Source organism: Giraffa tippelskirchi, chromosome 13 (genome assembly GCF_054371585.1).
Source record: "Giraffa tippelskirchi isolate mGirTip1 chromosome 13, T2T-mGirTip1v1.2.pri, whole genome shotgun sequence".
NCBI classification, from domain to species: domain Eukaryota; kingdom Metazoa; phylum Chordata; class Mammalia; order Artiodactyla; family Giraffidae; genus Giraffa; species Giraffa tippelskirchi.
Genome location: NC_137287.1, coordinates 37,161,670 through 37,189,398, shown reverse-complemented (window position 1 = coordinate 37,189,398; position 27,729 = coordinate 37,161,670). Strand labels below are relative to the sequence as shown.

The following is a 27,729-nucleotide window of genomic DNA, read 5'->3' as shown; positions in this document are numbered from 1 at the left end:
AGCTCTCCAGGTGATTCAGTGAAAGTTGCTCAGTCATGTCCGACTCTTTGGGGCCCCATGGACTATTACAGTCCATGGAACTCTCCAGGCCAGAATACTGCAGTGGGTAGCCTTTCCCTTCTCTAGGGAATCTTCCCAACCCAGGGATCAAACCCAGGTCTCCTGCACTGCAGGTGGATTCTTTACCAGCTGATTCAAGTACACGTGAAAGTGAGAACCCCTCCCCTGTGCGTGCGTGCTAAGTCGCTTCAGTCATGTCCGATTCTGCAACCCTATGGTCTGTAGCCCGCCAGGCTCCTCCGTCCATGGAATTCTCCAGGCAAGAATACTTGAGTGGGTTGCCATGCCCTCCTCCAGGGGATCTTCCTGACCCAGGGATAGAACCTGCATCTCTTATGTCTCCTGCATTGACAGGCGAGTTCTTTACCACTAGTGCCACCTGGGAAACCTCTAGATTAAACAAAATACATCAGGGAGCTGGATGTGCCATGGGCACATCCTGACTCTGACTCTGGTTAAGCAGTCCCCGACGTGTTAAGGCCTAGGAGGCCCTCAAGTCCACAACTGCTAATTCAGACGAGGTTCTTTTATTATATCAATTTATTTTATCAATTTATTCAAGTGGTAGAAAAACTCTCTCTGCAGCAGGGCAAAATAAAGAGCCCATAAACATGATTTCACCCCTCCTCCCTTCTAAGGAGCTTCACATGACAGGAACACCATTCCAGTGGGCAAGTTTTGTGATGAGGTCTGTAAAAAACGGTCCCATGATGCGGCCGTCGTCTCTTCAATCCACCCCCCGTCTGAGGGGAATGGCTGGACCCTGCCACTTGGCCGCAGCACGGTCATCACGAGTTCTGTTCGCAGCAGCTCCAGCCCTGGGAGGCGGAGGCTCTTTGGCAGCAGTGGGCAGGCCCTGGGCGGGGAGGCAGGCCCTGGAGGAGGGAAGGCCCTGTGAGCAGCAGACACAGGCAGGCAGGGACGGAGGCAGGCCCTCCAGAAATGCTGTATTGCATGTGCCATGGCAGGCGGCCAGGCGAGGGGCTGAGGCACGTTGCTGTCGGAAGCTGGGCTTGGCACCCAGGTCCCGACTACCCAGATGGGTTGGTGGCCTTGGGACTTCCTCTTGCAGAAGCCAGAGCTCCTGGAAATGAGTCTTGGGAACAGGACACGACCAGCAGCGGGGGGCTTCAGTCCTTGAAGGGGTTACAGGTGTCACCTGGCTGCTCCTTCTCAGTGGCCAGGGGCTCCCCGTTCACCTCCTGCAGCGGGTGGTAGACATAGGCCCCGTCCAGGTGCCGGCTCCGCGTGGCCCTCGACCCCAGGAACAAGGATACATTCGCCGCCGTGCTGATCAGCAGGAGGAACGCCAGGGCCAAGGTGATGGCCAGCCAGGTGGTCCTGTGGGTGGGAGAGAGCCGGAAGAGGGATGTTGGATGCGATTTGGGCTGGGGCAGCGCTGGAGGGGCTCCTTCCCTCCTCCTACTTTGCTCTTCCTCCCAGGAGCACAGGATCAGGGGCCTTCAGGGACCACAGGGGAGCAAACGGGCCTACTGGGGTGAGGAGCGTACTCCACACACATTCGGAAGCAGTGTGAACAGTTATTATGTGGGACAAATCTTGCTTAACATCAAGCTCCCACCTTGCCTGGTATTTCAAGAGGAGTAGGGAAAAACAAAGATTTTGACGTGCACCTCCCTGAGTTTCAGATGCTGCTAATAAATGTTACATTGTACAGGCCACAGAAAACCCAGCTGGGGACCTAATCCACCCCAAGAGGCAGCGGTTTGCATCCTGGGTTTGCGAGGATGTTGGCAAAAGAGACTGGGCTCTCTCCAGGGTCCTCAAAGCAGACAGGCCAGCAAGGACCCACCCCCCTTCTTCCCAGGCAGGGAGCTGGCAGGCAGGGCGGGGGCAGGGGGTCCTTCAGTGATCTTTCTTCCTTCCTGTGAATCTTGGTCTGAAATCCTCAATGCAGAAGCAGGTGTAAACTGACTGTCCGGGTGGCAGGGCCTGCAGCCTATCCCTCAACACCCCCACAGCTCCCCTCCCCTTGCTGTGGGACCCTGTGGTCTCGTATCTTGAGACCTGAACTCGGGATGCAGGGCTCCTAAGTGCCCCTGTCCCTGCTCTGGTGCATTTCCCAGCACACCTCCCAGGTTTTCCTTCCAGTCCTCACCCAATTATGGGTCAGGATCTCCAGGAAGGACCTGGGATCTGAGTTTTGTGATGAGCTCCCAGGTGCTGCCTCCAGGCCAAGGCCAAGGGGTTTTTCATTCCCACCCACACCTGGTTTCCACCTCGAGGGGGTGGGCCAGGCACTGCCCTGGGCTATGGGAGGCGACAACCATGAAGAGGGGTTCCCCGAGGGGGGCTCCCAGATCGACAGCATTGGTTCTTGAACCCAGCTGTCTTCTAATGCACACCCCCACCTAGACGTCAAGTTGAAGACCTGCGCTGGAATATAAAGACCCAACACGCGGGGTGAAAGCCCCTGGGTGTCAGAGAAATGATGTGAATTGCTCAGGGCTTCATGCTTCTGCACCGGAAGCTGAAAAAACAAGCCCACACCACCACCACTGCGGTAGTGGCCAGGGTCCTTCTCAGCGTCTCCCTGGACGGCTCAGGTGGCTGCATCAGCTGGGACTCTCCTTGAGCTTCAGCCAGAGAATTGTCACCTGGGTGCCCAGTGGCCACCTCCTAGCCCTGCCTGGGCCCAGAGCAGAGGCCACACCTGGAAGGTGGAAGGAAGGGCCTTCTTCCCGCCCCTGCCCCAGGTCCCACTGAAGCACCTACCTGGTGAAGAGGGAGAGTTCTCCTGCCCGCACGGTGACCTCAGGGGGTGGGAAACACTGCTTCACTGCAACAGGCCAGGGAGACACTGAAGGCTGGGAGAAGAGGGGTCTGCCCTCTCCTGCCCCCAGGGGGGGCCTGGGAGGGGCCATACCTCGGGAGAAGAGGCTGTTCAGGGTGGGTGACCAGTTGACACTGCAGTTGCCGGTCTGGGGGTCACAAGGACACTGGTGCTCACACTTGCAAGGGCTCTGGCACCCTGGCCCGTACCAGCCGAGCGGACACTCTGCAGGGAGGAGCCAGGAGGACAGCAGTGGGAGCCCTGGTGGCCTGGCCTCTCTCTGCACTGCTAGGATGCGCGCGGGCATGGGCAGAGCTGGGCTGACCCAGAAGCACCCCCTGGGTGGGGCTCCCTCCTGGCTGACTCGGGACCTTCCCGCTTACCCTGCACACAGGTGTCTCCAGTGAAGCCAGGGGGACAGGCACAGGTCCCCTGAACTGGGTCACAGGTGGCTCCATTATGACACCGACACTTGTGGGCACAGTCTTCCCCAAAGGAGCCGCTGGTGCAAGCTGGGGCGGGGGAAGGGAGGGGTCTCTGCCAAACCTGGCCCTGCCCTCCCATCCCAGGCTGCCAGGGGCCCTGTTGGTTCATGTGTTCTCCCAAAAGGCAGTTCCGGAGAACTTGCCACGTGGCAGGCCTGAGGCCATGCCCTCATGGAGCCTCTGCTCTGTTTAGGCAGAAGATTCTGGTCTAGGCAACCAGCGAGCCAGAAAGCACCTGTCACAGGACAAGTGAGGACACGTGCACTGGAGGGAGGGGACCGAGGGCGGCAGCAGCGAGGTAGGGTGGAGGGGCCTCTGAGGGCCTGATCTGGAGGCTTGGAGGGTGGGGGTGGGGAGGTGGGCACGGCTGGAGCACCCTGGGCCTGGCAGGTCATGCTGAGGAGTTCAGATCTTTCACTCAGTGCCAAAGAAAGCCACTAAGAATTTAAGCCATGGGTGACAGTAGTCCTGTAGGACACAGCTGAACTGTGTCCTCCCAGAGACAGGTTCTAGTTCCAGAACCTGTGAATGTGAGTTTATCTGGAAATACTGTCTCTGCAAATGCAATTAAGGATCTCAAAATGAGGAACCTCCTGCATTTAAGATGGGCCCAAATCCCAGGGGCCTGGGGTCCTTGTAAGATAACAGAGAGAGAGACTGAACCCGGACAGGGGAGGAGGCTGTGCCTGTGAAGTCAGAGACAGAGACTGGGCTGAGGCAGCCACAAGCCAAGGAACGCTGGGGCCACCAGGAGCTGGAAGAAGCAGGAAGGATCCTCCCCCAGACCTTTCAGAGCTGGCGCAGCCCTGCTGAGCCCTTGCTTATGGAGTGCTGGCCTCCAGAACTGTGACAGAATAAAGGACTGTGTCTATCCCGAGTTAGTGGACTCTTGCTGCAGCAGCTGCAGGACACTGACATGGTGATTTACATGTGGGGTGAAAGCGTGAGATAAAAGCAAAGAGACTAGCGGACCAGGAGGGGATAAAGGCAGCTGACGCTTGCAGCTCGCAGGATCACCCCCACCCAAGAGCCCCAAGGGGTGCCAGGGAGGAGGCTGGCCTGGGGGCTCTTACCTTCACTGCAGTTGGACCCTGTCCATCCAGCTTCGCAGCGGCAGCCAGCTGCCAAGACAAGACCGAGAAAGCCAGGTGAGGGCCGGGCCGGGCTTGGGCCGTGAGAGTGGGGCACCCGGGCCAGAGCTGCCCCCCGCAGAGCCACCACTCACTCTCCGTGCAGAGCCCGTGCTGGCTACAGTTGGCGGGGCCACAGTGCAGCTCGTCGCAGGCAGCGCCTCGCCAGAAACGCCCCGTGCACTTGCAGCGCCCCTCCAAGCAGGTCCCATGGCCACTGCAGTCTGGGGGCTGGCAGCGGGGCTCATGCACACACACCACGGTGGACACACGGCGAGGACAGCGCCACATGCTCTCCTGACTGCAGGGGGACAGGAATGTGAAGAGAGGCTGAGGTGCTGGCCACCCCCCAGATCACCCACTGCAGAGCCTGAGGTTGCCTCTCTTCATCGTCTCTTCTCCAGCCTTTTATAGGTTCTTCCCACTCCAGGGCCTTTGCACATACTGTTCTGTGCCCAGAAGGCTCTCCCACTCCCGCCCAGTCACCTCCTCATCCTCCAGCTCTCAGCTCATGCTTCTCTATCCTCAGGTCTCTCCTCATCATCACCTGCCCCTTCCATCGGCCCTGGGCAGTGCTGGTACACTATGTATACCACTTCCTGTAAGCAGCGAGAAGCAGGCATCTTGGCTCCTCTTGCTTCTTTACTGAACCCCCAGAGCCTGGCAAATGACAGGCATTCAGTATTTGTTGAATGAGACAGCCGGGGACAGGCCTGGCCTTGGACCTCAGCAAGGGGGCTCTGGTGGGCTTACCAGTGATCAGACGGGTAGCTGGCCAAGGTCCCGTTGAGCACGAAGGTGGCGGAGCCTCCTCCATCCAGGTTGATGGCATTGACCACGTCCTGTTTCAGCAGGAACTCCGCCATCTCCCACAGGTTAACACTGTGGCACAAGACGAGCGCTGCTGATCTTGTGGCATCTGCTTCTGGGTTAGTGCATCTTACTTTCCACAGGGGACAGTATCACACACCCGCTACGGCAGGCAAATTTCTAAGTGCTCCCCCTACTCAAAGTGTCCTGTCCCAATCCTTGGAAGCTATGACTGTAACCAGACATCACCCTTGTGATCATGTTAGGATCATGCACACAGCACGACCGTCCACACGTGGGGACCCTGTCCTGGATGATCTGGGTGGTCCCAACGGACTCACAGGAGCCCTTAAAAGCAGAGAGCTTTCTCAGGCTAAGGCAAAAGACGAAATGAGAGAGACTGGAAATATGAGGGAGTTAGATGGATTTGACACACCTCTGCACCCTGAAGATACACAAGAGGAGGGTATATACATGAGGACGAATGTGGGCGGCCTCATGAGTGGGGAGGCCCCCAGACAGCAATGACCCAGAGACCTCAGTCCTACAACTCTAAGGACTGCATTCTGCCAACAACCTGAGTGAGCTGCCAAGACAATTCTTTCCCAGAAGCTCCAGATAAGCCCCCTGTCTGGCCAAAACTGGATGCTGTCTGTGGGACACACTGAATAAGAGAACCTGGCTGAGCACCGTCGCCCCCTGCCTACTCCTGACCTACAGAGCTCCGATCTAACAAATCAGGGCTGCCTGTGCTAACCTGTTACACAGGAACAGCACAACACACTCACTTTACAGAGGAGAAAATGAGCTCAGAGATCAAGTAACTCGTCCATGGCCACAGAGCCAGCACATGGCAGAGCTAGAATGGGAACCGAGGTCTACTCCTGGCTTCGTGAGTAGACACTTAGTGATAATTTCCTTTCACCCCAACCAGAGCTCAGGAGAGATGAGGCCCTAAGTCAAGGAGACTGAGAGCAAATGTGTGGAAGGTGATGAGTTCGTGGAATTGGGACAGACCCAGGGACCCTCTGCCGGTGGGAAGACAGGGGACAAGTGGGTGTGAAGATCCCCAGGGAACACCTAAGGGTCAGAAGGGCAGCTGATAGTGGGCTAAAGTTCCTCAGAGCAGGACTCACCCCCGCTGCTCCGTCTGCCCATCCACGTGCAAGAGCACCAGCTGCCCCTTCCGGTCGTGGCCCACGGCTGTCCTGGCTGAGATCACGTTCACGAATTTGCTGAAGGTACCTGAAGGAGAGGCAGCCTGGCTGATCGCCTGGCCCTCTGGGAGGCCTTCTGGGCTCTGCCTGCCGCTTCCTGCCAGTCCGACACCACTCTCCACCTCTGGGTCTGTGCACCCAGCTATCTGCCTGCCCCCTAACCCCGCCCCAGTCCATCTCCACAGAACAGGCAAAGGGCTTTCTTCAGTGTAAATCAAGCAAAGTCAACCTCCAGGTGAAAACACTCCAATGGCCTCCACTGTCCCAAGTTCAAAATCCAAATGCCTTACTGATGCCTGGCATGACCTCCCGGGACTGCTTACTCTACCCCATCTCCTGGCGGTCTCCCCGCAATTCCATGCAGACACTTTCTGTTCCTTCTGGCTGGACTGTGCTTCTCCCCAGCTCTTCCCATGGCTTGCTCCTTCTGAGCTACATCACCTCCTCCATGAGGCCTTCCCTGACCGTACAATCTAAAACAGCCCGTTTAAACATCTAGGCCACGGTAGACCTTCCCTGCCCCAGTATTTCACATCTCAGTGGTTCTCAAAATCCAATGTCAATCAGAATCACCCAGGGAGCTCCTTGAACACACACTCTTGGGCCTCACCCCAGGGATTCTGATTCTGTAGCTTTGAGGCAGAGGTGGAGGGACTGAAGTTCTGTGTTTATAACAAGATTCTGGGTGACGCTGATGCTGCTGGTCCACAGACATTTTAGGAACGCCCCTCTACTGCCTTGTTCACAGCTCCATTCCTCCAATTTCTTCTGTTTTAGCACTAACCACCTCTTTTTAGTATACTATAAATCTATTTCCTTCCTTATATATTTCACGAAGCAGGGATCCCCACTGATTCCCAACACCTAGAATGGTACTTGTGGAAAGACTTCCCCTACCACCCCACCTATCCAGGTTTTCAGAAGACTTATTGCCAACACCCCCACCTTATGGTACTCAGTGCCCTCTTCCCACCTGTCTCCTGGGTCTCCTCACACTCAGCCGCCTGACTCTCATTGATGTAGATGCTGCCATTGCGAATCAGCCACACAACCCCACTCAGCAGCTGCACAAACGGATTCTCAGTGTCCAGCACCTCCTCTTCAGACAGGTATCTGGACACAGGGAAGCAGTGCGATTCAGTCAACAGCAGCGGCAATCTGTGGGTAGTGGGGCTCCCCATCCCTGCCCCCTGCCTGGCTACTGGATTCCTCTTGATGCCCAGGAACCTGCCTGGTCCTAGAAGCAATCTTTGCAAACAGTCCATATATCCCAGTCTACACCTTATTTAGCAGAAACAACCAACCCCAATAGATCTCTAGTCCACCTATAGCCCTCAATCTCTCAGGCTGTCACCCCAGCCAAATTACCATCTGACGCCTGCAACAGCCTCTTAACTGGCCTCCTTGCTTCCACTATGGCTCAACCTGTTTAGTGTCTGGCAGGGTCAGAGCAAGCTCTTAAGTGACCAAAATCAGTTCTGTCCTCCTCTGATACTTTCCTCCTTCCTTCCATCCCTCACACACCAAACCCCTCTGCACCTCTGAGCCTTAGCACCTGCTGTACCTTCTGACAGCAATGCTCTTCCTCCAGTTTTGACCCTGGTTGACCTGTGATTAAATTTCACATTAATTTTCTCATGTGCCTAAGGTCACCTTCTCAGACTAGTCTTCCCTGATTACCTTCCCTAAACTCAACACTCTATTTACAGTCAGTTCATCCTATACATTACTTCACTGCTTATATACAATTTAAATTAACTTAATTATCTCTCTGGATTTTGTTTGTTTTTATTTTTCACCAGTAATGGGGGCTATGTGTGTCCTTTTTTGAAGGCAAAGAATGTTTCCTTGTTCACAGCCATACCCCCGGCGCACAGCACACAGACCGACACAAAGCAAGCAGCATACCAAACTGGAAGACAAATAAACTCTACAAGGAAGGTACTACCTTCCCCTTCTTGGAGATGCGGAAACGGAGGCTCAGCGTGGTTAGGCGACTTGAACACAGTGGCACGGCTACATCTCGACTCTCAGGCCCTCTGCCCTAAACAGTTACCGGACACCCTGCCTCCTCACCCGGTGACCAGAGTCCCGTCGCGGCGGATCCCGAACTGCGCGTTCTGCAGCCCCCCGGCGCTGCTCACCCGCCGCCCGCCGCTCACCACGTTGCCCAGGCACTCGCCGGTCTCCATGCGGAAGAAGCCGCCGTTCTGGGCGACGCTGCAGCCGGCCGGCCGCGCCGTCTCCTCCACGGTGGCGCGGCTCCTCGACGCGCAGCCGCCGGGTCCGCCGGGTTCCAGGACCGAGAAGGTCCGCAGGGGCTCGGGCGCTCGCGTCAGGTGACCGGGCACCGCGCGGTCTGCGAAGTGCGAGACAAAGGTGCGCACAGAGGGGCGGTGCGCGCCGGCGGTCGGGGCGGCAGGCGGCCAGCTCTCGTGCTCCAGGCGACCGGCGTGTACTCTTGTGCAGTCCCGGGCGAGGCGCGCGCGCGCGCGGGAGTAGGGTAGGAGCACGTCGTCGTCGCGGGAGGCCCTGCGGGGAATGGGGGGGGCACACAAGAGTTCGGAGTGCTGTGCCCCGGGCTGGGGGACCGCCCCCCACAACCGGATTTGCCCCAGCGAGAGCTGTACTCACCCCGAGCCGAGGTCGCCGGATACCTCCAGTAGGAAGCCGCGCAGCTCAATGAAGAAGAGAAGGAAGCGACCCATGGAGGGCGCCATGTTGGACTCGGACCTCCGGTCACGTGAGCCTACCCCACGTGACCCAGGACCACTCACGGGTGGCAGCTTTTAGCTCTGAAGCGTTTGTACTTCCTCGGATATCGCGAGATCTCGTCCTGATAACTTGCTGTGTTTCTTTTTTTTTCGAGGGGGCGGGCTTCTGGGATGGCGGGAACTTTTTACGTTGATGCAATATTGAAGTCTACGGGAAAGTTGACAAAGTAGTATAAAGAACCTCTGTGTACTTTTTTTTTAATAAATTTATTTATTTTAGTTGGGGCTAATTACTTTACAATATTGTAATAGTTTTTGCCATACATTGACATGAATCAGCCATGGGTTTACATGTGTTCCCCTTCCTGGACCCCCCACCCACCTCCCTCCCCATCCCATCCCTCTGGGTCATCCCATTGCCCCGGCCCTGAGCCCTTGTCTCATGCATCGAACATGGAATGGTGTTCTGTTTCACATATGATAATATACATGTTTCAATGCTATTCTCCCAGAACGTCCCACCCTCACCTTCTCCCTCAGAGTCCATAAAATTGTTCTATGCATCTGTGTCTCTTATTCTGTCTCGCATATAGGGTTATCGTTACCATCTTTCAAATTCCATATATATGCATTAGTATACTGTATTGTTGTTTTTCTTTCTGGCTTACTTCACTCTGTATAATGGGCTCCAGTTTCATCCATCTCAGTAGAACCGATTCAAATGTATTTTTTTAATGGCTGAGTAATATTCCATTGTGTATATGTACCACAGCTTCCTTATCCATTCGTCTGCTGATGGACATCTAGGTTGCTTCCATGTCCTGGCTATTGTAAACAGTGCTGCGATGAACATTGGGGTACACGCGTCTCTTTCAATTCTGGTTTCCTCGGTGTATATGCCCAGCAGTGGGATTGCTGGGTCATATGGCAGTTCTAGTCCCAGTTTTTTAAGGAATCTCCACACTGTTCTCCATAGTGGCTGTACTAGTTTGCATTCCCACCAACAGTGTAAGAGGGTTCCCTTTTCTCCACACCCTCTCCAACATTTATTGCTTGTAGACTTTTGGATAGCAGCCATTCTGACTGGTGTGAAATGGTACCTCATTGTGGTTTTGATTTGCATTTCTCTAATAATGAGTGATGTTGAGCATCTTTTCATGTGTTTGTTAGCCATCTGTATGTTTTCTTTGGAGAAATGTCTGTTCAGTTCTTTGGCCCATTTTTTGATTGGGTCGTTTATTTTTCTGGAATTCAGCTGCAGAAGTTGCTTGTATATTTTTGAGATTAATTGTTTGTCTGTTGCTTCATTTGCTATTATTTTCTCCCATTCTGAAGGCTGTCTTTTCACCTTGCTTATAGTTTCCTTTGTTGTGCAAAAGCTTTTAATTTTAATTAGGTCCCATTTGTTTATTTTTGCTTTTATTTCCAATATTCTGGGAGGTGGGTCATGGAGGATCCTGCTGTGATTTATGTCAGAGAGTGTTTTGCCTATGTTTTCCTCTAGGAGTTTTATAGTTTCTGGTCTTACGTTTAGATCTTTACGTAAGACCAGAAACTATAAAACTCCTAGAGGAAAACATAGGCAAAACACTCTCTGTGTACTTTTTACTTGTCTTTAGCAATTGTTAACGTTTGCACTTCATTCATAATACACATTTTGGAACCATTTCAGCCAAGCTGTGGACATCATGAAGCATCACCTAGACATTTTTATGTATCCTTTACAAGGATTTTTTTTTTTACATAAGCACGGGTCAAGTAAAATTAGGATGAATTCATACTGTTAGGATTCTATTAACTAATCCACAGTCACATTCAAATGTTTCCAATTGTCCACATAATGTCCTACATAGCTTGCCCAAGGCAGTGTCCAGGGTTAGGTGGCCTTTTGGTGCCTCTGTAATGCACAAGCCACACAAGAGCCAGCACAAGTGTTCAGGTGCCAAAAATTCATCAGCAAACAAGTTCGTCTGCTGCCAATTTCTCGGAAATCCTCTGTTCTCAATCAACCAGGAGTTGCAAGTGGCAGGCAGTCTTTGGCAAGTTTCTGACTTTTACTCGTCTCCCTACTTAGATGTTTGTCACTCCATTGCCAAGTTGTTACAAGTGTAATGTGCGTGTGTGCTAAGTCGTTTCAGTCGTGTCCGAATCTGAGCCCTAGAAGTCTGAAAGGCTGAGAACCAAGACCCAACGCCCAGTTCAACTGCACTCTACATTTATTTATCTGCTCCCACACCTGGGTCCATCCCAGCCCCACCTCCCCGGCCCGGCTCCCTGGGGGAGAGGGGGACAGCGATGACCCTGGGTTCTTTGTTTCAGCTGCTTCCGCCTCAGGATGTGACCTGCACCCCAGGACTTAAGAATAAGATGGACTAAAGGTGTGGGCTTCGTCTTCCTGGTGGGTGGCAGGCGTGGAATTGTCTGTGTCAGTGGCCGTTGGATGGTGTCATTGTGGGTGGCCGCAGCTTTCCCTCTGCTGGGGGGTATTCTGCCAGGACGTAGAGGAAGCCACCCAGGGCCGCAACAGCCATGGCTGTGTTGTGGGAGGAGCAGCCGTCTGGGGAGACAGACATAGGTCCCGCTGTGAGTCCTGGGAGGGAGGGCGCAGCAGGCAGCCACTGCTCCATTGTGAGAACTTCTCAGATATTCTCCCAGCCAGCCTGGTGTCCCCAGATCCCCCTTGCAGGGCTGAGCACCCACCTGCCAACCTCCGTGAATTTTGGCTGCTAAAGTCTCCCCTCTGGGAAGAAATGTCTTCAGCCAGTTGGAACCTCCTCATCTGGGAGGTTATGTCTTGTCCGAAAGACTTCCTAACATGGGCAAGGGTGACTCTGTGTTGTGATTCATGCTCCAGAGCCCCTTCCCGGAGGCCACACTCTGGTCCAATTCTTTCCATCTTCCCCTATGCTCAGGACCTGCATGACACCTTCTAGAACAGCACCCAGTGGCCCCATTTCACAGATGGGGAAACTGAGAGGCTCTGGGAGCAGAGCTGAGATCCCATCCCTGGAGACTCTATAGCTCATTTCTTCTCCTTGACAGCCTCCCTCAGTCTTGCCTGGGGCCCACCTGGTCCCATGTCACCCCAAACACCATCCTGGGCCAGGAAGTCCTTTGACATTATTTATAATGTCCTCTTATTATGAGTCCTCTGAGCTCAAAATGAGCTGTCAACCTTTAGTCTCTGAGCAGGTTGGAGGGAGCCATGACTTTCCTCTCCCCTGGAGAAGGGAAGGCCCCTCCGAGAGAGAGAAGATGCAGACTTCAAGGAGCCTAATTACTAACCCTGGCAATCCATGCTTACCTTCATAGGACAAATGTCATGGGAAGCACGTTGCATGATGATCTGAAATTGACCCCCCAAAACCCCTATGAATGAGGCACTGCTTGGTTCCCATTTTAGAGATGAGGAAACTGAGGCTCTGAGATTGAGTGACTCCCGCAGCAAAGAAAGGCAGAAACTGATTCAAACCCAGACAGTCTGACTTCAAACCTGGTGCCCTTAGTCAACAGGTGTCCATGTCATAAATGAAAGAAAGAACATGCCTTTCCCAGCTTTCCGGGCTGCTGGTCAACCTGCAGGGGCCCCAGGAAGGACCTCAGGCTGTGAGATTTCTACAGCTCCCTCTCCAGCCCTCAGGGCAGTCCTAGTGTCCAGCTGTCAGTCTCGAGGGAGCAGCCAGCTCTCCGGAAGTGCACAGCGAGTTCCCTACCGCCTGCTACAGGCAGCCCCAGCACCTGGGTCAGACAGACCTTGCCAAGGCAGGGTGCCCTGGAGGTCTCCTGAGAACTCTTCCCCCTTCCCCACCCCCACCCAGCCTTTGGTGGCAGCTACAAAACAGACCTGTCATCACTCGCCTCTCTTGTCACTTTCGAGTAGATGATGAAGCTTTGGTGGGGTTCCTGGTGAGATGTTTAGTTGTTGGAATCATTCCCCAGTGTGTGCTGGACATCTCTGTGCTGGCCGGCTCACCTCCCTTCCTGCTCTTGCCTTGGAGTTATTTTAATTTTTATTAATAATTAAAAAGAGAAATCTTTTTTGTGCTAAGTGGCTTCAGTCATGTCTGACTGTTTGTGAGCCTATGGACTGTAGTCCGCCAGGCTCCTCTGTCCGTGGGATTCTCCAGGCAAGCATACTAGAGTGGGTTGCCATGCCCTCCTTCAGGGATCTTCCTGACCCAGGGATCGAACCTGCATCTCTTCTGTCTCCTGAATTGGCAGGCAGGTTCCTTACCACTAGCACCACCTGGAATGCATTAATAGTCATAGCCTGTTCTCTGTTTCTCTACATTGATGGACTGACTACAGAGCGAACTCATCTCAACTAGGACACATTTGGCATGGAAGGGGGCGCTGTTCATAATGGCTCCAGGGAAATTCTCTGGAGGTCCAGTGATTAGGACTCTAGGCTTTCACTAACAGGAGCCCTGGTTGGATCCTTGGTTAGGGAACTGAGATCCCATAAACCATGTGGCACAGCCGGAAAAAAAAAAGGGCTCCAGGATGGCAGGTGTAAACTGGAAACACCAGGACATGTTGTCACCAGGACTGTGCTTGTCACTTGTCCGCTGGCTCAAAGATCCCCCTTCTGCCCTTCTTTGCTCCAAATCTCAGTGCACCAACCCCTTCAAACTATTCAATACGTTCACCAGATTGCCTTGCCCACCACATGCAGGCACCGGTAGGATGAGGGGAGAAGCCGGGGGTCTCTTCCTCCCCCACTCCCCCGTCTTCTCTGCATCCAGCCTCCACAGGCTCTGCTCCTCCAACAGTCCCTCCAGCTCTGCCTCCAGGGAGGATGGGGGCTTCCTGCAGTGGTTAACCTCCTTGTTGTCTTACCTTTTGTTTTCAGCTCTCGCAGCACCTCTGAGATGAGTTCCCTATATTCAGTTCCCTCTGCTGAAGTTCCCAATTCAGGTTCTGTTTTCCTGACTAGACTTTGACCGAAAGGGGTTACCTCTGTGATGTTCAGTGTAAAATACACTTTAATGTCTCTCTTATGTTCTCTTCACTGGAGACACCATCTCTGGACTCCCCACTTTCAAAGAGGAGGACATCAGTGAACCCTACCCTTCCCTTCAGCTCCCAAACACAAAGAACCTCCAGCCCAGCCCCTTGGTGATGCTGGGGGCCTGTTTTCCTTGAGTGTAAGTGGTGTGTATCTTTTCTAGGACCTCTTGACAAGAAGAAGGTCCGTTGGGTATTTTCATTACCTGCAAATTGTTTTTCTCGCCTCTTCACTCTTCTCAAAAAATGCTGTTGGTACTGAATGGCTTTAGGTAATTCTTCATCTTCAGCAGCTGGGAGAAGAGTACAAGGTGAACTTCTCAAGATAGATTTATTTTTTGTATTTCTGTTTTTCTTTTTTTCAATTGGGGTATACTTGCTTTCCAATGTTGTGTTCATTTCTGCTGTACAATGAGTCGACGGATTTTTAAATGTTACTGGCTGGGACTTTCCTGGTGGTCCAGTGGCTAAGACTCTGAGCTCCCAATGCAGGGGGCCTGGGTTCCATCCCTGGTCAGGAAACTAGGTCCCACCTGCCACAACTTAAAGATCCTACATACTGCAACTTAAGATCCCATGTGTGGCAAATAAGACCAGATACAGCTAAATAAATAAACACTCAAATAACTATTGGCTAAGCCCCCTCCTCTTCACAACACCTCAAGCAACACAGGTCTCCTGAATCTGGAGGCACTACCAGAAGTTTCCACGAGCACCTGTCTGCTGCCACGTCCCCAACACCTGTGTGTGTCTGTGTGCATGTGTGTGTGTGTGGACATGCTTGGTGCATGGTGCACGTCTCTCTCCACATCCCTAACACCACTGCATCTCTTCCCCACCTGGCATAGAAGCCCAGCATCACCCTCCCCCCCCCCCCGCCCCACGCCTGCTCCCAGTCAGGGAGGAAGTGCAGCTCACCTGGCTCACCGAAGCATCCTTCCAGCGGCTTCTGCCAGCTGAGAATGGCCTGCAGCCACCGGAGCTTGTAGAAGTCGGAGAAGCCACTCATCCCACAGAACACGACTGGAAGCAAAGACAGGGGACCCTCTGCAGGCCTGCCCCCCAGGCCCACCTCTTCCCCTCCCGAGGCCACCATGGTGCCATCCGCTAGAGAGAAGCAGCACCAGGAGTTGGGCACTCAGCACCGTGGCTGGGACTTCCCTGGTGGTGCAGTGGATTGGAGTCCACCTGCCAATGCAGGGAACACTGGTTCGATCCCTGGTCCAGGAAGATTCCGCATGCCTCAGAGCAACTAAGCCCGTGAGCCACAACTACTGACCCTGGGCTTGAGGGCCTGCGAGCTGCAACTACTGAAGCCCGTCCCTAGAGCCTGTGCTCTGCAACAAGAGAAGCCACTGCAATAAGAAGCCTGCAAACTGCAATGAAGAGTAGTCCCAGCTGACTCCAACTAGAGAAAGCCCTTGCCAACAACAAAAGAAATGAAGACCCAGTGGAGCCATAAAACAAAAACGAACCAACACCACAGTGGCTGGAAGGAAGCAGCACTGAGGGCCTGCCTTAGTGAGCAGGGGCCCCCAGACCTGAGTCCTGCTTCCACTTGGGGCCTCAGGCAGGGCTGCTCAGGAGTCAGGGTCAGTACAGGGGGCCTGGACACCCAAGCAAAGGAGCAGCCACCCAGGGATTCCTCTTTCAGTCTCCTCTCTCAGGCTTTAAGGGTCTGTTTGCCAGTCACCTAGTTGGTCAGTCTGTTCATAGCTCCACCACTGGGTCAGCTTTTGAGGGCAGGAAGCAGTCAAAACAGTGGCAGAAAAAATATAGAATGTGCACTTAAATTTGAGTTTCAAAAAAATGATGAATAAAATATTAAGTATAGCCTATGCAATGTTGGGGATATACTTATACTAAGAATGTATTCATTGTTTATCTGAAGTTCAAATTTGCCTGGGTATCCTGTATTTTCATTTGCTAAGCCTAGCAGCCCTACTCTGTGTTGTGCGTGTGTGTGTTTGCCTGAAATCAGGGACACCCTGCAGCTCTATTCCTAGAGTAGAATGTGGGGCCCACTGTTTTCCATGAAGACGTCCCGGGTAGGGTAGGCGTATCCGATGGCATCGGCTCTCCGGTTCAGGTCCATCATGTTGGCACAGAAGATGTTCATGTAGTGCTGGCTCTGGCAGAACAGCCCCTTGGTGCATCCCCTCTGGGGGAACAAACAGAGAGACAAGTCGGAGGGTGGGTGGCAGATGCGCGCTCTGTTACAGGGAAACACCTGCTATTCTGAAATGGTTTTGCAAGTGGCTGCCTTTGACAGCAGATCTTTCTCCTTTTTCCCCAAATTTCTTCCCCATCTGCTCTCCTAGCCCATGGAGGGGCTTAGTCACTGGGGGACAGAGAGAGCTTGGTTCAAGTCCCGATTCAGCCACTTGGGAGCTGTGCGACCTCTACCACCTAAGTTAACCTATTATGAGCTTCAAGGGTCTTCATGGGGAGAAGAAAGTGATGCCGCTGGGAGCTGCACCAGAGGGGCTCTGGTGTGGGTGGGAGTGCCTGACACCAGGGGGCGCTCTAAAGCTGTTAGCCGCTGTCACTGCAAGCTGATTCCAGCCTAACCACGCTGTAGCAGGCAGCTACAGCGCTTCACAAGGAAAAAAACTACCATATGGCCCAGCAATCCCGCTACTTGGGCATACACCCTGAGAAACCTACAGTGCAAAAAATGCACATGTGCCCCAGCGTTCACTGTAGCACTATTTACAATAGCCAGGACATGGAAGCAACCTAGGCGTCCATCGACAGATTAATGGATGAAGAAGATGTGGTAAAAATATACAACGGGATATTACTCAGCCATAAAAAGGGAATGAACGTGAGTCAGTTGTAGTGAGGTGGGTGAACTTAGAGCCTGTTATACAGAGTGAAGTAAGTCAGAAAGAGAAAAACAAATATCGTATATTAATGTATACATATGGAAATCTAGAAAAATAACACTGATCAACCTGTTTGCAGGGCAGGAATAGAAATACAGACATAGAGAACGGATTTGTGTACCCAGCAGGGGAAGGAGAGGGTGGGACAAACTGAGAGAGTAGCATTTACATATATATGCTATCGTATGTAAAACAAATAGCTAGTAGGAAACTGATATATAACACAGCCTGGTACTCTGTGATGACCTAGAGGGGTGGGATGGGGGAGGGGAGGAAAGCTCAAGAAGGAGGGGATATATATATACACACACACATATATATATATACACACATATATATATTTATGACTGATTTGTGTTGTTGTACAGCAGAAACCAACACAACATTGTAAAGCAATTATCCCCCAATTAAAAAAAAAAAGAGCCTGGGCTGCAGATTGGTCTCACCACATGGAGAAAAGGACGGGTGATGAGAACAGGCTTTAAAAACTGCTATAGCAATATGTCAGACTAACTTTCTATCTGCTGAATCTAATAATCACAACAATTTTCCTTGTAATTTGGCTTTTATTGTGTTTACAAAAACACTGGGCTGTGACAATTTGCAAATAAATAATAATAACAAATCTATTAAAATCAACAAGTCCTTTCTTGATTAAGAATTTCTGGGCATTGAGTAACATTTTTGAATAGTAATAGCAAGCCCTGCTTTGTATATCAATAAATATATGTTTAAAATGAGTATTTAGCGAGAGTTCCCTGGCAGTCTAGTGGTTAGGATTCTGTGATTTCACTGCTGTGACCTGGGCTCAGTCCCTGGTCAGGGAACTGAGATCCTGGAAGTCATGTGGTGAGGCCAAAATAAAATGAGTATTTAGCAAAATCTAAGTGCTTGGGGTTGAAAGAATGTTGGGCACAGGGAGGTGATGGTGGGTCTCTTTCTGTCTTGGCTTGGTTTTCTGGAAGCAGCTAGTGACTGACTTTGTTCTAAGATCTTTTCCATCTGTTGTTTACTGAGCTACTTCTGCGGCTCCCCTCCCAGCCCCTCTCTGTTTTGCTGATGCCCTGTGATCCAGTTCAGCATGCAAAGCTCTTTGTCCAACAGAATCTCAACACTACCACCCCCAACCTCGCCACCACTTTGGTTGGATTTCACAGCTGATGAATGGCATGCTATTTCCCACTCCTGATGTCTGAAGCACAGGTTTAAAACCCGTGTATTTTCCTGATGTGAACATGCAAAACCACACTGTCGAGAGTGCCTTCTGGTCATTCTTTCTCCTCCTCCGGCTGTGGCCAGGCCCATGCCGGGTACTTACCATTCTGGCCGAGAGGAAGAAGAGTAGCTGGTGGGACAGGCAGTAGCCAGAGCAGCCAGGCCTGGTCATGAGGGTCCTGCAGAAATTGGAGAGCCGGCAGGGCTGGCTGCTGTTTGTCCTGTGGGAGAAGTGGTTCCAGGCTGTTAAGAGTGTCCTAAATGAAGCCTGGGGGCCTGAAGCCCGGGTCCTGATTCCCCCTCTAGTTACTACAGCCCCCAACAGGGTCCAGGCTCGCAGCTGAGCCAGATTTACACGTGTCCTTTTCTGGACTGGCTAAATCGGTCCCTCCTGCACAGGAGAGGTGATGCTGGAGCTGTCCTGGATTGGGGGAAGCCACCAGGGGCTGTGACATCCCATTTCTCTGTGGGACTCCCCAGTACCATCTTCCCCAGAATTGCCCTAAACAGCAGATCCCTGGGCCCGGCCTGTCCCCCATACCCCCTGTGCCAGGCCTGCCCCATAGAAGGGACGGGGCAGGTCCCTCATTGGAGTAGAGCCCCTCTGCAAGCCCAACTGTGTCCTGGCCCAAACACCTCTCTGAAGGATGCTGAGACAGTTGGGGCCCAGGCACCTGCTGCCTCTTCTGCTCTGGGTTCCATGGGTCCCTGCACCTAGGGCTGGCCCTGGAGGGTTTCCTCCAAGTCCACTGCACAGCAGGATAAAACGGTGAGCTCAACAAGGCTGCGTCCTTCTTTCTGGGACTTACAGCCCTGTCCTGTCTTCTGGAACCAGTTCTCTTAGCCAGATGCAGTTCGCATTTGTTCTGCAGAACCATAAAACAAGCATGAACTGCACCTGGCTAGGAGAACTGGTCCACTGTGGGAGGTCAGCTTCCTGCTATGGGGTCAGGGAAAGTTCTGCAAGCAGGATTCTGGAGCTGGCCTAAAGTGTGAGCAGTTACTTAAGCACAGGGGCTGGGGTGAGGCAGCGGGAAGGGGAAGAGATCCCACAGAGGCGACCGCTGGGCACAGCCAAAGGCCTGCAGTGGGAGGGAATGAGTGCCTCTGAGGGTCTGAAAAGAGGCCCCAGGGGCTGCACCAGAGGAGCCTGGGGACCTGGAAGGGCAAAGGAAGTGCTAGTCGCTCAGTTGTGTCCAACTCTCTGTGACCCTCATGGACTGTAGCCCACCAGACTCCTCTGTTCATGGAATTCTCCAGGCAAGAATACTGGAGTGGGCTGCCATTTCCTCCTCCAGGGGATCTTCCTGGCCCAGGGAGTCAACCTGGGTCTCCTGCATTGCAGGCAGATTCTTTACCGTCTGAGCCACCAGGGGAGGGTGGAGGAGTCGAGGCTTTTCCTGAGAACAAGGAAGCTTCACACTAGGGTGGGGTGTTCAGATGCACTTTTTAGAAAGATCCCTCTGGTGTGGGGAGATCAGTCAGTTGGGGGGTGCTGGGCATGGAAATGGGTGTCTAGAGTGGGTTGGAAGCCTTGGATGGAGGCGGGGACTGACTCAGAGATAGGGGTGGGACGAGGAACAGCTCTCAGGGGAACTGACACCTAGTTTTGCCCAAACCCCTGGGGTTTTGGGGGCTTACCAGGTGGCACTAATGGTAAAGAACCCGCCTGTTAATGCAGAAGACATAAGAGATGCGAGTTCGATCCCTGGGTCAGGAAGATCCCCTGGAGCAGGGCATGGCAACCACTCCAGTGTTCTCGCCTGGAGAATCCCATGGAAAGAGGAGCCTGGTGGGCTACAGTCCACAGGATCACAGAGTTGGACACAACTGAAGTGACTTGGCATAGCACAGCTCTGGGGCTTTGGGAAGCAAGTGGGACCGGAGGACTGGCGGAAGGCAGGCGCTTTTGGGTCCTCAGGAAGTGAGGCAGGTCCAGGGGACCCACCCAGTTCCCAGCAGCTGCACCAGGCACAGGTCACTAAGCTCTTCTGAGAAGGAGTCCTCCTGCTCAAAAGTGGGGTAGACCAGGGAGGCCTCGGTGCGGGTCCAGGCACGTGGAAGCTTCCAAAACCCAGGTTCGATGGTCAACTGGAACTCTGGTGGAGAGGAGGGGGTGGGGGGAGACACAGGAGCAGTGAGCCACGCCATGGTTAACCACCCCCCAGGCTCCTGTGGTTCTGAGCCCAGGAACTGGCTGTCCCTCCCCAGGGAGCCCTGACCACACTCGGGTGCCTTCAGGGCTCTGAGCATTGCCTGAGGGTTGAGCACTGCATTTGAAATATTTAGAAAGCTCTTTATCTGAAAAATTTTAAAAAAATCACTAGGAACCATGTTGGGACAGGCTCTGAGTAAATCTACCGCATCCCATGGAAGCTTGAGACATCTAGATAGGGCTACTTGCCTCCTTTGGTTCTCTTAAAACATGGAGCTCTTACAGAACCGACATCAGGATGAGCCAGGCTGGGATGGTCTTAGGGACCAGGCCTCGGAGAGGGTGTGTGCTTAGTTGCTAAGTTGTGTCCCACTCTTTGAGACCCCATGGACTATAGCCCGCCAGACTCCTCTGTCCATGGGATCTCCCGGGCAAGAATACTGGGGTGTGTTGCCATTTCCTTCTCCAGGGGAGAGGGTAGAGCATCCCACATACAGAGAAGCAGACCGATGCTTGGGAGGTCTGGGGTCTGTCATGTTGTCTGGCCAGTTATCTCCCCACTTACCCTCAGGACCTGGGAGGCAGGGCTGGATGACTCAAGAAGCTGGTTTATACCCCACACCACCCCCACCCAGGAACCACTCAGGCCAGGGCTTATAGGGCGGGGCCCCTTGGTAGGATGACTCCCGGCTGACAAGGAGACAGAGGCTCTGCATTCTAGGGCGAAAAGAAAGATACTGACAAAGGGCCAAATTACCTTTTAGATCTCAACCCTCCCTCTCCTCTGGTCTGGGATGATCCTTTGCCCCAAGCCTGGACATGAGCTGAATAAATGAGGAACAGCTGCTCCCTACCTTCCACCCGCCCTCCGTGGGTGGGAGAGGCCGTCTCAAGCTGAAGTCAAGGATGACCGAACACCCCCAGGGCAGCTGGTTCCAGGTCCTCCCAGACCCTCCCTGGACGCCCCCAGAAGCTGTCTGTGCTCCTGAAGAAACAGAACCCCACCCACGCTCTTACCTCTCAGGTACTTGGGGTCACTCAGGTTGAGGTAGAAGATGGAATCACGGAGGAGAGGAGCCAACTTCTCCACCAGCTTGCCCACACGCAGGCTGAGCGGCTGCAGCTGGGGGTCCCCTGCCCACTTCTCCTGAACACCTTTAAGCTGCACTGCAAGGGGGAAGCAGAGTTCACTTATCCCAACATTGGACAAACCACATGAGCGGGAAAATATACCTCCAGTTATAATGCATACTGAGCCGCTCTGCTTCTTCCAGCTCTTGACGGGAAAATATTCGCTGAGTTTATTGGAAATTAGGCCTCTGGGGAGCTCAGCTGGGTACTGGCAGGGCAGGGAGTGGTGGTCAGAGTGACGGAAGGTGGTGGTTAAGAGCTTGATTTCTGGAGGGGTGCCAGGGTTCAGATCCTGTCTGTAATGCTTACTCATTGGGTGACCTGAGGAAGTTATTTAATTTCTCTCTGCTTCACTTTCTCCATCTGTAAAGCGGGAGTAATGATATTCCTTACTTCTTGGAGGATGGGGTTATAAAGATTAAATGAGCAAATGCATGGCACTAGTGGTAAAGAACCTGCCTGCCGGTGCAGGAGATGTTAAGAAATGCAGGTTTGATCCCTGAGTTGGGAAGATCCCCTGTAGAAGGGAATGGCAACACACTCTAGCATTCTTGCCTGGAAAATCCCATGGACAGAGGAGCCTGGTGGGCTGAAGTCCATGGGGTTGCAAAGAGTTGGACATGACCAAAGCAACTTAGCACTAATGCATATAGAGGACTTAGCATTGTCCAGAGTGCAAAAAAAGCACTTAATAATGTTTAGCCATTACTATTAGTTATAGAGATTTGGGTTTTGTGGTCCAGGAGGAAAAAATGAGGGAGAGACTCTGATTGCAGAGTGGAGGGCTGCTGTGTACAGTTGAGCAGGTTGTACACTGCACAAGGGCACCACACATTCCTATCATGGGTTTGTACATGTTTTAAGACAAGTTTCCAGCAGATGTCAGTCAAGTGACTCAAGAAAGGTGGTACCTTTTTCTAATTCTCAGAGATGCCCTGTGGACTAGCAGTGGCCCAGGGGGGGTGGGAGAGGATGGTGGTGGTTGGAAGAGAAGGTCATGGGGTAGTCAGAAAGAGAGGAGATGTGAGGGGGAGCATCAGTGCCCCTCTCACTGAGGGGGGCTGAGAAGCGAGAAGTGAGATGAGGTAGGGCAGCTGCCATCAGTTTGGGCACTGTGTGGGGGAGAGTGGACAAGGTTTAAGGAGGGTGCTGAGCAAGTCTGGCGGGATGATTGGCTCTCCCCCAACTCTGCTCCCTCTCTGAACTTGAACCAGGCAGTCTAGTTCTGAAGTTTTGTTCTAGATCGTTTGGCTGTACCTGTAGTCCCAGGAGGGTTGCTGATCATCAAAGAGACCAGGTGAGCCCAACCTGGCCTCATGGTGATCCTAGGTCCTTGGGCTTGTTCCTGTTTCTCCCTGCATGTGTGGCAGCTGTTGCCACATTCTGGAACCCCCTCGAGGCTGATGGAAGCAGCTGGAGGGGCCCTTTGCTCTCTTAGGTCAGTGTCCACCTGTCCAGCCCCAAGCAGAGAGGACCTGGGAGATCGATGGGCAGTCTCTTATTACTGGACCCCGTCCCAGAATGTGAACCCCTCTCTCTCTCCCAGGAAGGTTGAGAATGCAGGCAGGATCCTTAGAAGGAGGGCTGTGGTAGCCTGCTCATTTTCCCATCCTTTTGGCCCCTCCCGCTTGGAATGGGCCAATCTGTGAAACCAACGAAACTGGGGAAATGGCGACATGTGACTTCCAAGTGTGTGCTCAGTCACTCAGTCATCTTCGACTCTTTGCCACCCCATGGACTGCAGCCCACCAGGCTCCTCTGTCCATGAGATTCTCCAGGCAAGAGTATTATACCGGGTTGCCATGCCCTCCTCCAGGGGATCTTCCTGACCCAGGGATCAAACCTGCATCTCTTGCATCTCCTGCATTGGCAGGTGGATTCTTTACCACTGAGCCCCCTGGGAAGCCCCTGTGACTTCCAGTATTAGGTTGTAAAAGACACTGAGGCTTCCGCCCGGCTCTCTCTTGGGTCACTTGCTCTGGGTGAAGTGGCTGTTGAGCTATGAGGATGCTCAAGCAGTCCCTGGAGGAGCCCACATGCTGGGGAACAGGGGCCTCCAGCCGCCAGCCAGCACCAACCCGCCAGGCCTGTGCAAGAGTTGGGCAGCTCCGCCAGCCCTAGGGAAGCCTTCAGATGATCACAGTGCTGGCCACCATCTGGATGGGAACCTCACGCGAGATCCCTAGTCAGAACCTCCCAGCCAAGCTGCTCCTGGATTCCTGATATACAAAAGCCAGGAGATAACAATTGCTGTTTCAAGCAGCTAAATCCTGGGGCAGTTTGTGCAGTAATAGGTTATTGCAGGGCTTCCCAGGTGGTACTAGTGGTAAAGAATCCACCTGCCAATGCAGGAGAGACAGGTTCAATCCCTGGGTTGGGAACACACCCTGGAGTAGAAAGTGGCAACCCACTCCAGTATTCCTGCCTGGAGCATCCCATGGACAGAGGAGACTGGCGGGCTATGGTCTGTAGGGTTGCAAAGAGTTGGACATGACTGACGCGACTTAGCATGCATGCATGCCAATGCAGGAGACACCAGAGATGCAGGTTTGATCCCTGGGTTGGGAAGATCCCCTGGAGGAGGAAATGGCAACACACTCCAGTACTTTTACTTGGGAAACTCCATGGAGAGAGGAGACTGGTGGGCTGCAGTTCATAGGATCACAAAGAATCAGATAGGACTTAGTGACTAAACAACAACAAAGAGGAGTTATAAGACGGGACTAGGGTTACATGAAGGAGACCCGCACCCTGATCCTGGCCTGGAGGGGAGGGGACCAGGGTCTTAAGGGTCTCCAAAATGCAGCCTGGGGGTAGGGGTCGGGGTGTAGGGAGGACACAGGAAGCCCAGAGGCAGTGAGGCCACAAGGACACAGTGCAGAAGGTCCCAGAGCCCCATCTCCTGCTGGGATCTGGAGTCCTGGTGGGTGGAAAGCTGCCGTGGCAACACAGACGGAGTGACACAGGAGTGGGGCCAGCCAGAGCCTGGGATTCATCGCTGGAGTCAGGGAGGGGCTCCCTGAAACCCTTGGTGAGTGTGGGGGGTGGCTACCTGTTTGCCTTGGCCTGTCTCCAGCCCCCTCCTTGGGGATCTTATATCCCTCAAAGCTGAACAAACACTTGGCTCTTTTCTCAGAGCCTTCAGGCGGCTCTGGCTGGATGTGGGGGGAGCCAGGATGGGCACACTCACAGGGCACACTCCCTCTGCTAGCCTTGGTCCTGGCATGACTGGAGGGTGTGTGCTAACCCAGTTGTGACCCCAAGGACTGTAGCCCGCCAGGGTCCTCTGTCCACGGAATTCTCCAGGCAAGAATACTGGAGTGGGTTGCCACTTCCTACTCTAGAGGATCTTCGTGACCCAGGGATCAACCCCGCGTCTCCTGTGTCTCCTGCACTGGCAGGTGGATTCTTTACCTGCTGAGCCATCAGGAAGCCCTGGCAAGTGAGGAGGGAGGGATTGTAAAATGAATCATTTACTCCCTGGAAAATAATAATTTCCAAATCTTTTCTTGAGTGGTCTCTGAATCCTTCCTGCTTCTAAAAACAAAAAAATGATCACAGAGGGTCTCTAGATATCCTAAAAGGAGCCAGCCACCCTCTGCCCCTCTTTCCTTACAGTCAGAGCATCATATTCAAGGACCAGAAGGTGGGCTGGTCCGGGGTGCAGAGCAGGCAGGTGACAGGCTGAGAACTGCCTTCTCAGTGGCCAGTCTAGCACCCACCTTCCAGCATCTGGAACCCCACCACGCCATCCAGGTTGATTTCGGGCAGCCTCTTCTTCAGGAAGGACGTGGCTCTGTCCAGTGCGGAGAGGATGAAGCCCGTGATGGTGGCCTTGCCCTCTGGGGTGTCTGGTGGTGGCAGCCAGGAGGGCTGCAGTGGCTGGGCCGCCAGCAGCAAGAGCAGGAGCGGGAGCCCTGGGCTGGACATGGCTCGTCTTCTGAGAGAGGCTAGTGGAGCGCTTCAGCCCCGGGCCGGCCCACCCCACACACCCGCCTCCCGCCTCCTCCCCCTCTGCCCACAGAGAGGAAGAGGAGTGGCCATGCAGGGCTGATCCTGCAGCCTGGAATGGCCTGGGCAAAGGGTTTGGAAAGGGCGGCTGCCAGGGACTGATTGTGTGGAGGGGGTTGGGCGGGGTGGGGTAGGGGAGGTAGGGGTCGGGGCCTCGCAGTCAGGCCAGCCCTGCACATGGAGCCAGCTGGTCAGCTGGGGAGAGGGACTACCCTTTCCTCTCACCCCTGACTCTCCAGGCCCACAGGCTACATCTCTGATCTGGCAACTGCAAAGTTGGTTTGGCTTTATTTTGCTTTGTTTGAAATAAGTTTGAAATGAAAAGAGGTTTGCTCCTTGGAAGGAAAGCCAATTCTTTGCCCGCCAGGCTCCGCTGTCCATGGGATTCTCCAGGGAAGAATACTGGGGTGTGCTGCCATTTTCTTCTCCAGGGGATCTTCCCCACCCAGGGATGGAACCCGGGTCTCTTACATCTTCTGCATTGGCAGCGAGGTTCTTTAACACTAGTGCCACCTGGGAATCCCTGACAAACCTAGACAGTGTATTAAAAAGCAGAGACATCACCTTGCTGACAAAGGTTCATATAGTCAAAGCTATGGTTTTCCAGGTAGTCATATATGGATGTGAGAGTTGGACCTCAAAGAAAGCTGAGTGACGAAGAATTTATGCTTTCCAACTGTGGTGTTGAAGAAGACTCCTGAGAGTTCTTTGGACTATAAGGAGATCAAATCAGTCCATCCTGAAGGAAATCAACCCTGAATATTCATCAGAAGGACTAATGTAGAAGCTGAAGCTCCAATACTTTGACCACCTGATGTGAAGAGGTGACTCACTGGAAAAGACCCTGATGCTGGGAAAGACTGAAGGCAGGAGGAGAAGAGGGTGACAGAGGATGAGGTGGTTAGATGGCATCATCGACTCAATGGACATGAGTTTGAGCAAACTCTGGGAGATAGTGAAGGACAGGGAAGCCTAGCGTGCTGCAGTCCGTGGGGTCACAAAGAGTCAGACGTGACAGAGCCACTGAGCAAGCACACATCACATATTTATTGACTTCTTTGGCTGTTCCAAGTCTTAGTTGCAGCACGTGGGATCTTTAGTTGCTGCATGTGAACTCTTAGCTGCAGCATGTGGGCTCTAGTTCTCTGACCAGGGATTGAATCTGGGCCCCCTGCATTGGGAACACAGAGTCGTAGCCACTGGACCATCAGGGAGTTCCCTATATCTGTGCTTCACGCAGAAAAAGCTTTTAAAAAAAGCATAAGTATTCCTTTATTTCTCAAGAACCAGTATTTGCTCCCTTGGGTGTGCCATTGAGCACAACTGTTCCGGGAGAAGCCTGTCACCATCATCACCTCTGTTAATCCTTACAACAAACCCCTGACATGGGTACTATTCTTGTCCTCTTTTATACCACAAAGTCTGAGGCTCTGGGGGTAAATGACTTATTATGACCTACTGTCTCACAGCTAGGGTGGTACAGGGATTCACACCAGAGTCCACGTAACCATTGGGAAATCCTGCCAGGGTTCAGCCTCTGTATCTGGAAGGGAAAAAATACTCTCTTGACCTACGGAAGGATTGAATTTCACGTGTGATGTCGGCCAAGTGGGCAAACAGGACAAGCAGGCCTGGTTGGTGGGGCATCTTGTTCCTTTCTCCCTAGAGAAACGATCCCAACGCCTTCCCCAATCAGGGTTTCATCTTCCAGGACAAGGCGTTGGTTCCTGGTTTGTCACAATTGGGGTGCCTGGTCCTTAACCTCTTAGATCATAAGAACAAGAGGGGGCCTCTCAGGTGTGAAGTCCCCCTCCCTTAGTTTACAGGTCAGGAAAGCCAGCTGACAGAGAGGGACATGCTCAAGATCAAGGAACCCCTGAGACAGAGGTCTCCGGATCCTGGCCCTGTCCCACCACAGATGGTGCCTGGAGGGGTGGGGTTCCGGTCTCAGGATCCCAGCAAGACAACTGAAGGCGGGATCGCCCTGGAAACTGGGGAGTTGAGGCTGCCCGCAGACAGCCATCCCTCCATCTACACACATTTACTCCTCCTTCTTCACCCTCTTCTGCTTGGGTTTCAAGCCCTGCCTCTGCCACACACTCATTAAGGATG

At 53.2% G+C, this 27,729-nt stretch overlaps 2 protein-coding genes and 1 long non-coding RNA gene across 4 annotated transcripts; 1 reads left to right on the top strand and 2 right to left on the bottom strand.

The window, feature by feature from the left end:
* Positions 1 to 585: 585 nt before the first annotated feature.
* NAGPA (N-acetylglucosamine-1-phosphodiester alpha-N-acetylglucosaminidase) lies at positions 586 to 9,225 on the bottom strand. Of its 2 annotated transcripts, XM_081554710.1 has the most exons (11): positions 9,131 to 9,225; positions 8,573 to 9,028; positions 7,470 to 7,609; positions 6,416 to 6,524; positions 5,223 to 5,351; positions 4,565 to 4,770; positions 4,413 to 4,460; positions 3,238 to 3,366; positions 2,948 to 3,079; positions 2,797 to 2,860; positions 586 to 1,401 (listed from the first exon to the last, which is right to left on the bottom strand). In XM_081554710.1, exons 1-11 carry the CDS (start codon positions 9,214 to 9,216, stop codon positions 1,191 to 1,193), a joined length of 1,710 nt encoding a protein of 569 aa, XP_081410836.1. In that variant the 5' UTR covers positions 9,217 to 9,225; the 3' UTR covers positions 586 to 1,190. The 2 variants fall into 2 exon arrangements, with proteins under 2 accessions (XP_081410836.1, XP_081410837.1); XM_081554711.1 differs by lacking the exon at positions 3,238 to 3,366.
* On the top strand, positions 3,374 to 9,458 carry LOC145531697 (uncharacterized). The gene is made up of 2 exons (XR_014072673.1): positions 3,374 to 3,637; positions 8,330 to 9,458. It is a non-coding gene; the product is annotated as an uncharacterized LOC145531697 (long non-coding RNA).
* A 1,950-nt stretch (positions 9,459 to 11,408) lies between these two features.
* C13H16orf89 (chromosome 13 C16orf89 homolog) lies at positions 11,409 to 25,676 on the bottom strand. Its single transcript, XM_081554703.1, has 8 exons — positions 25,329 to 25,676; positions 21,493 to 21,642; positions 20,269 to 20,419; positions 18,424 to 18,541; positions 16,243 to 16,378; positions 15,136 to 15,240; positions 14,424 to 14,510; positions 11,409 to 11,767 (listed from the first exon to the last, which is right to left on the bottom strand). The coding sequence occupies exons 1-8, from the start codon at positions 25,534 to 25,536 to the stop codon at positions 11,637 to 11,639; spliced, it is 1,086 nt and encodes a 361-aa protein (XP_081410829.1). The 5' UTR covers positions 25,537 to 25,676; the 3' UTR covers positions 11,409 to 11,636.
* Between the last annotated feature and the right edge of the window lie 2,053 nt (positions 25,677 to 27,729).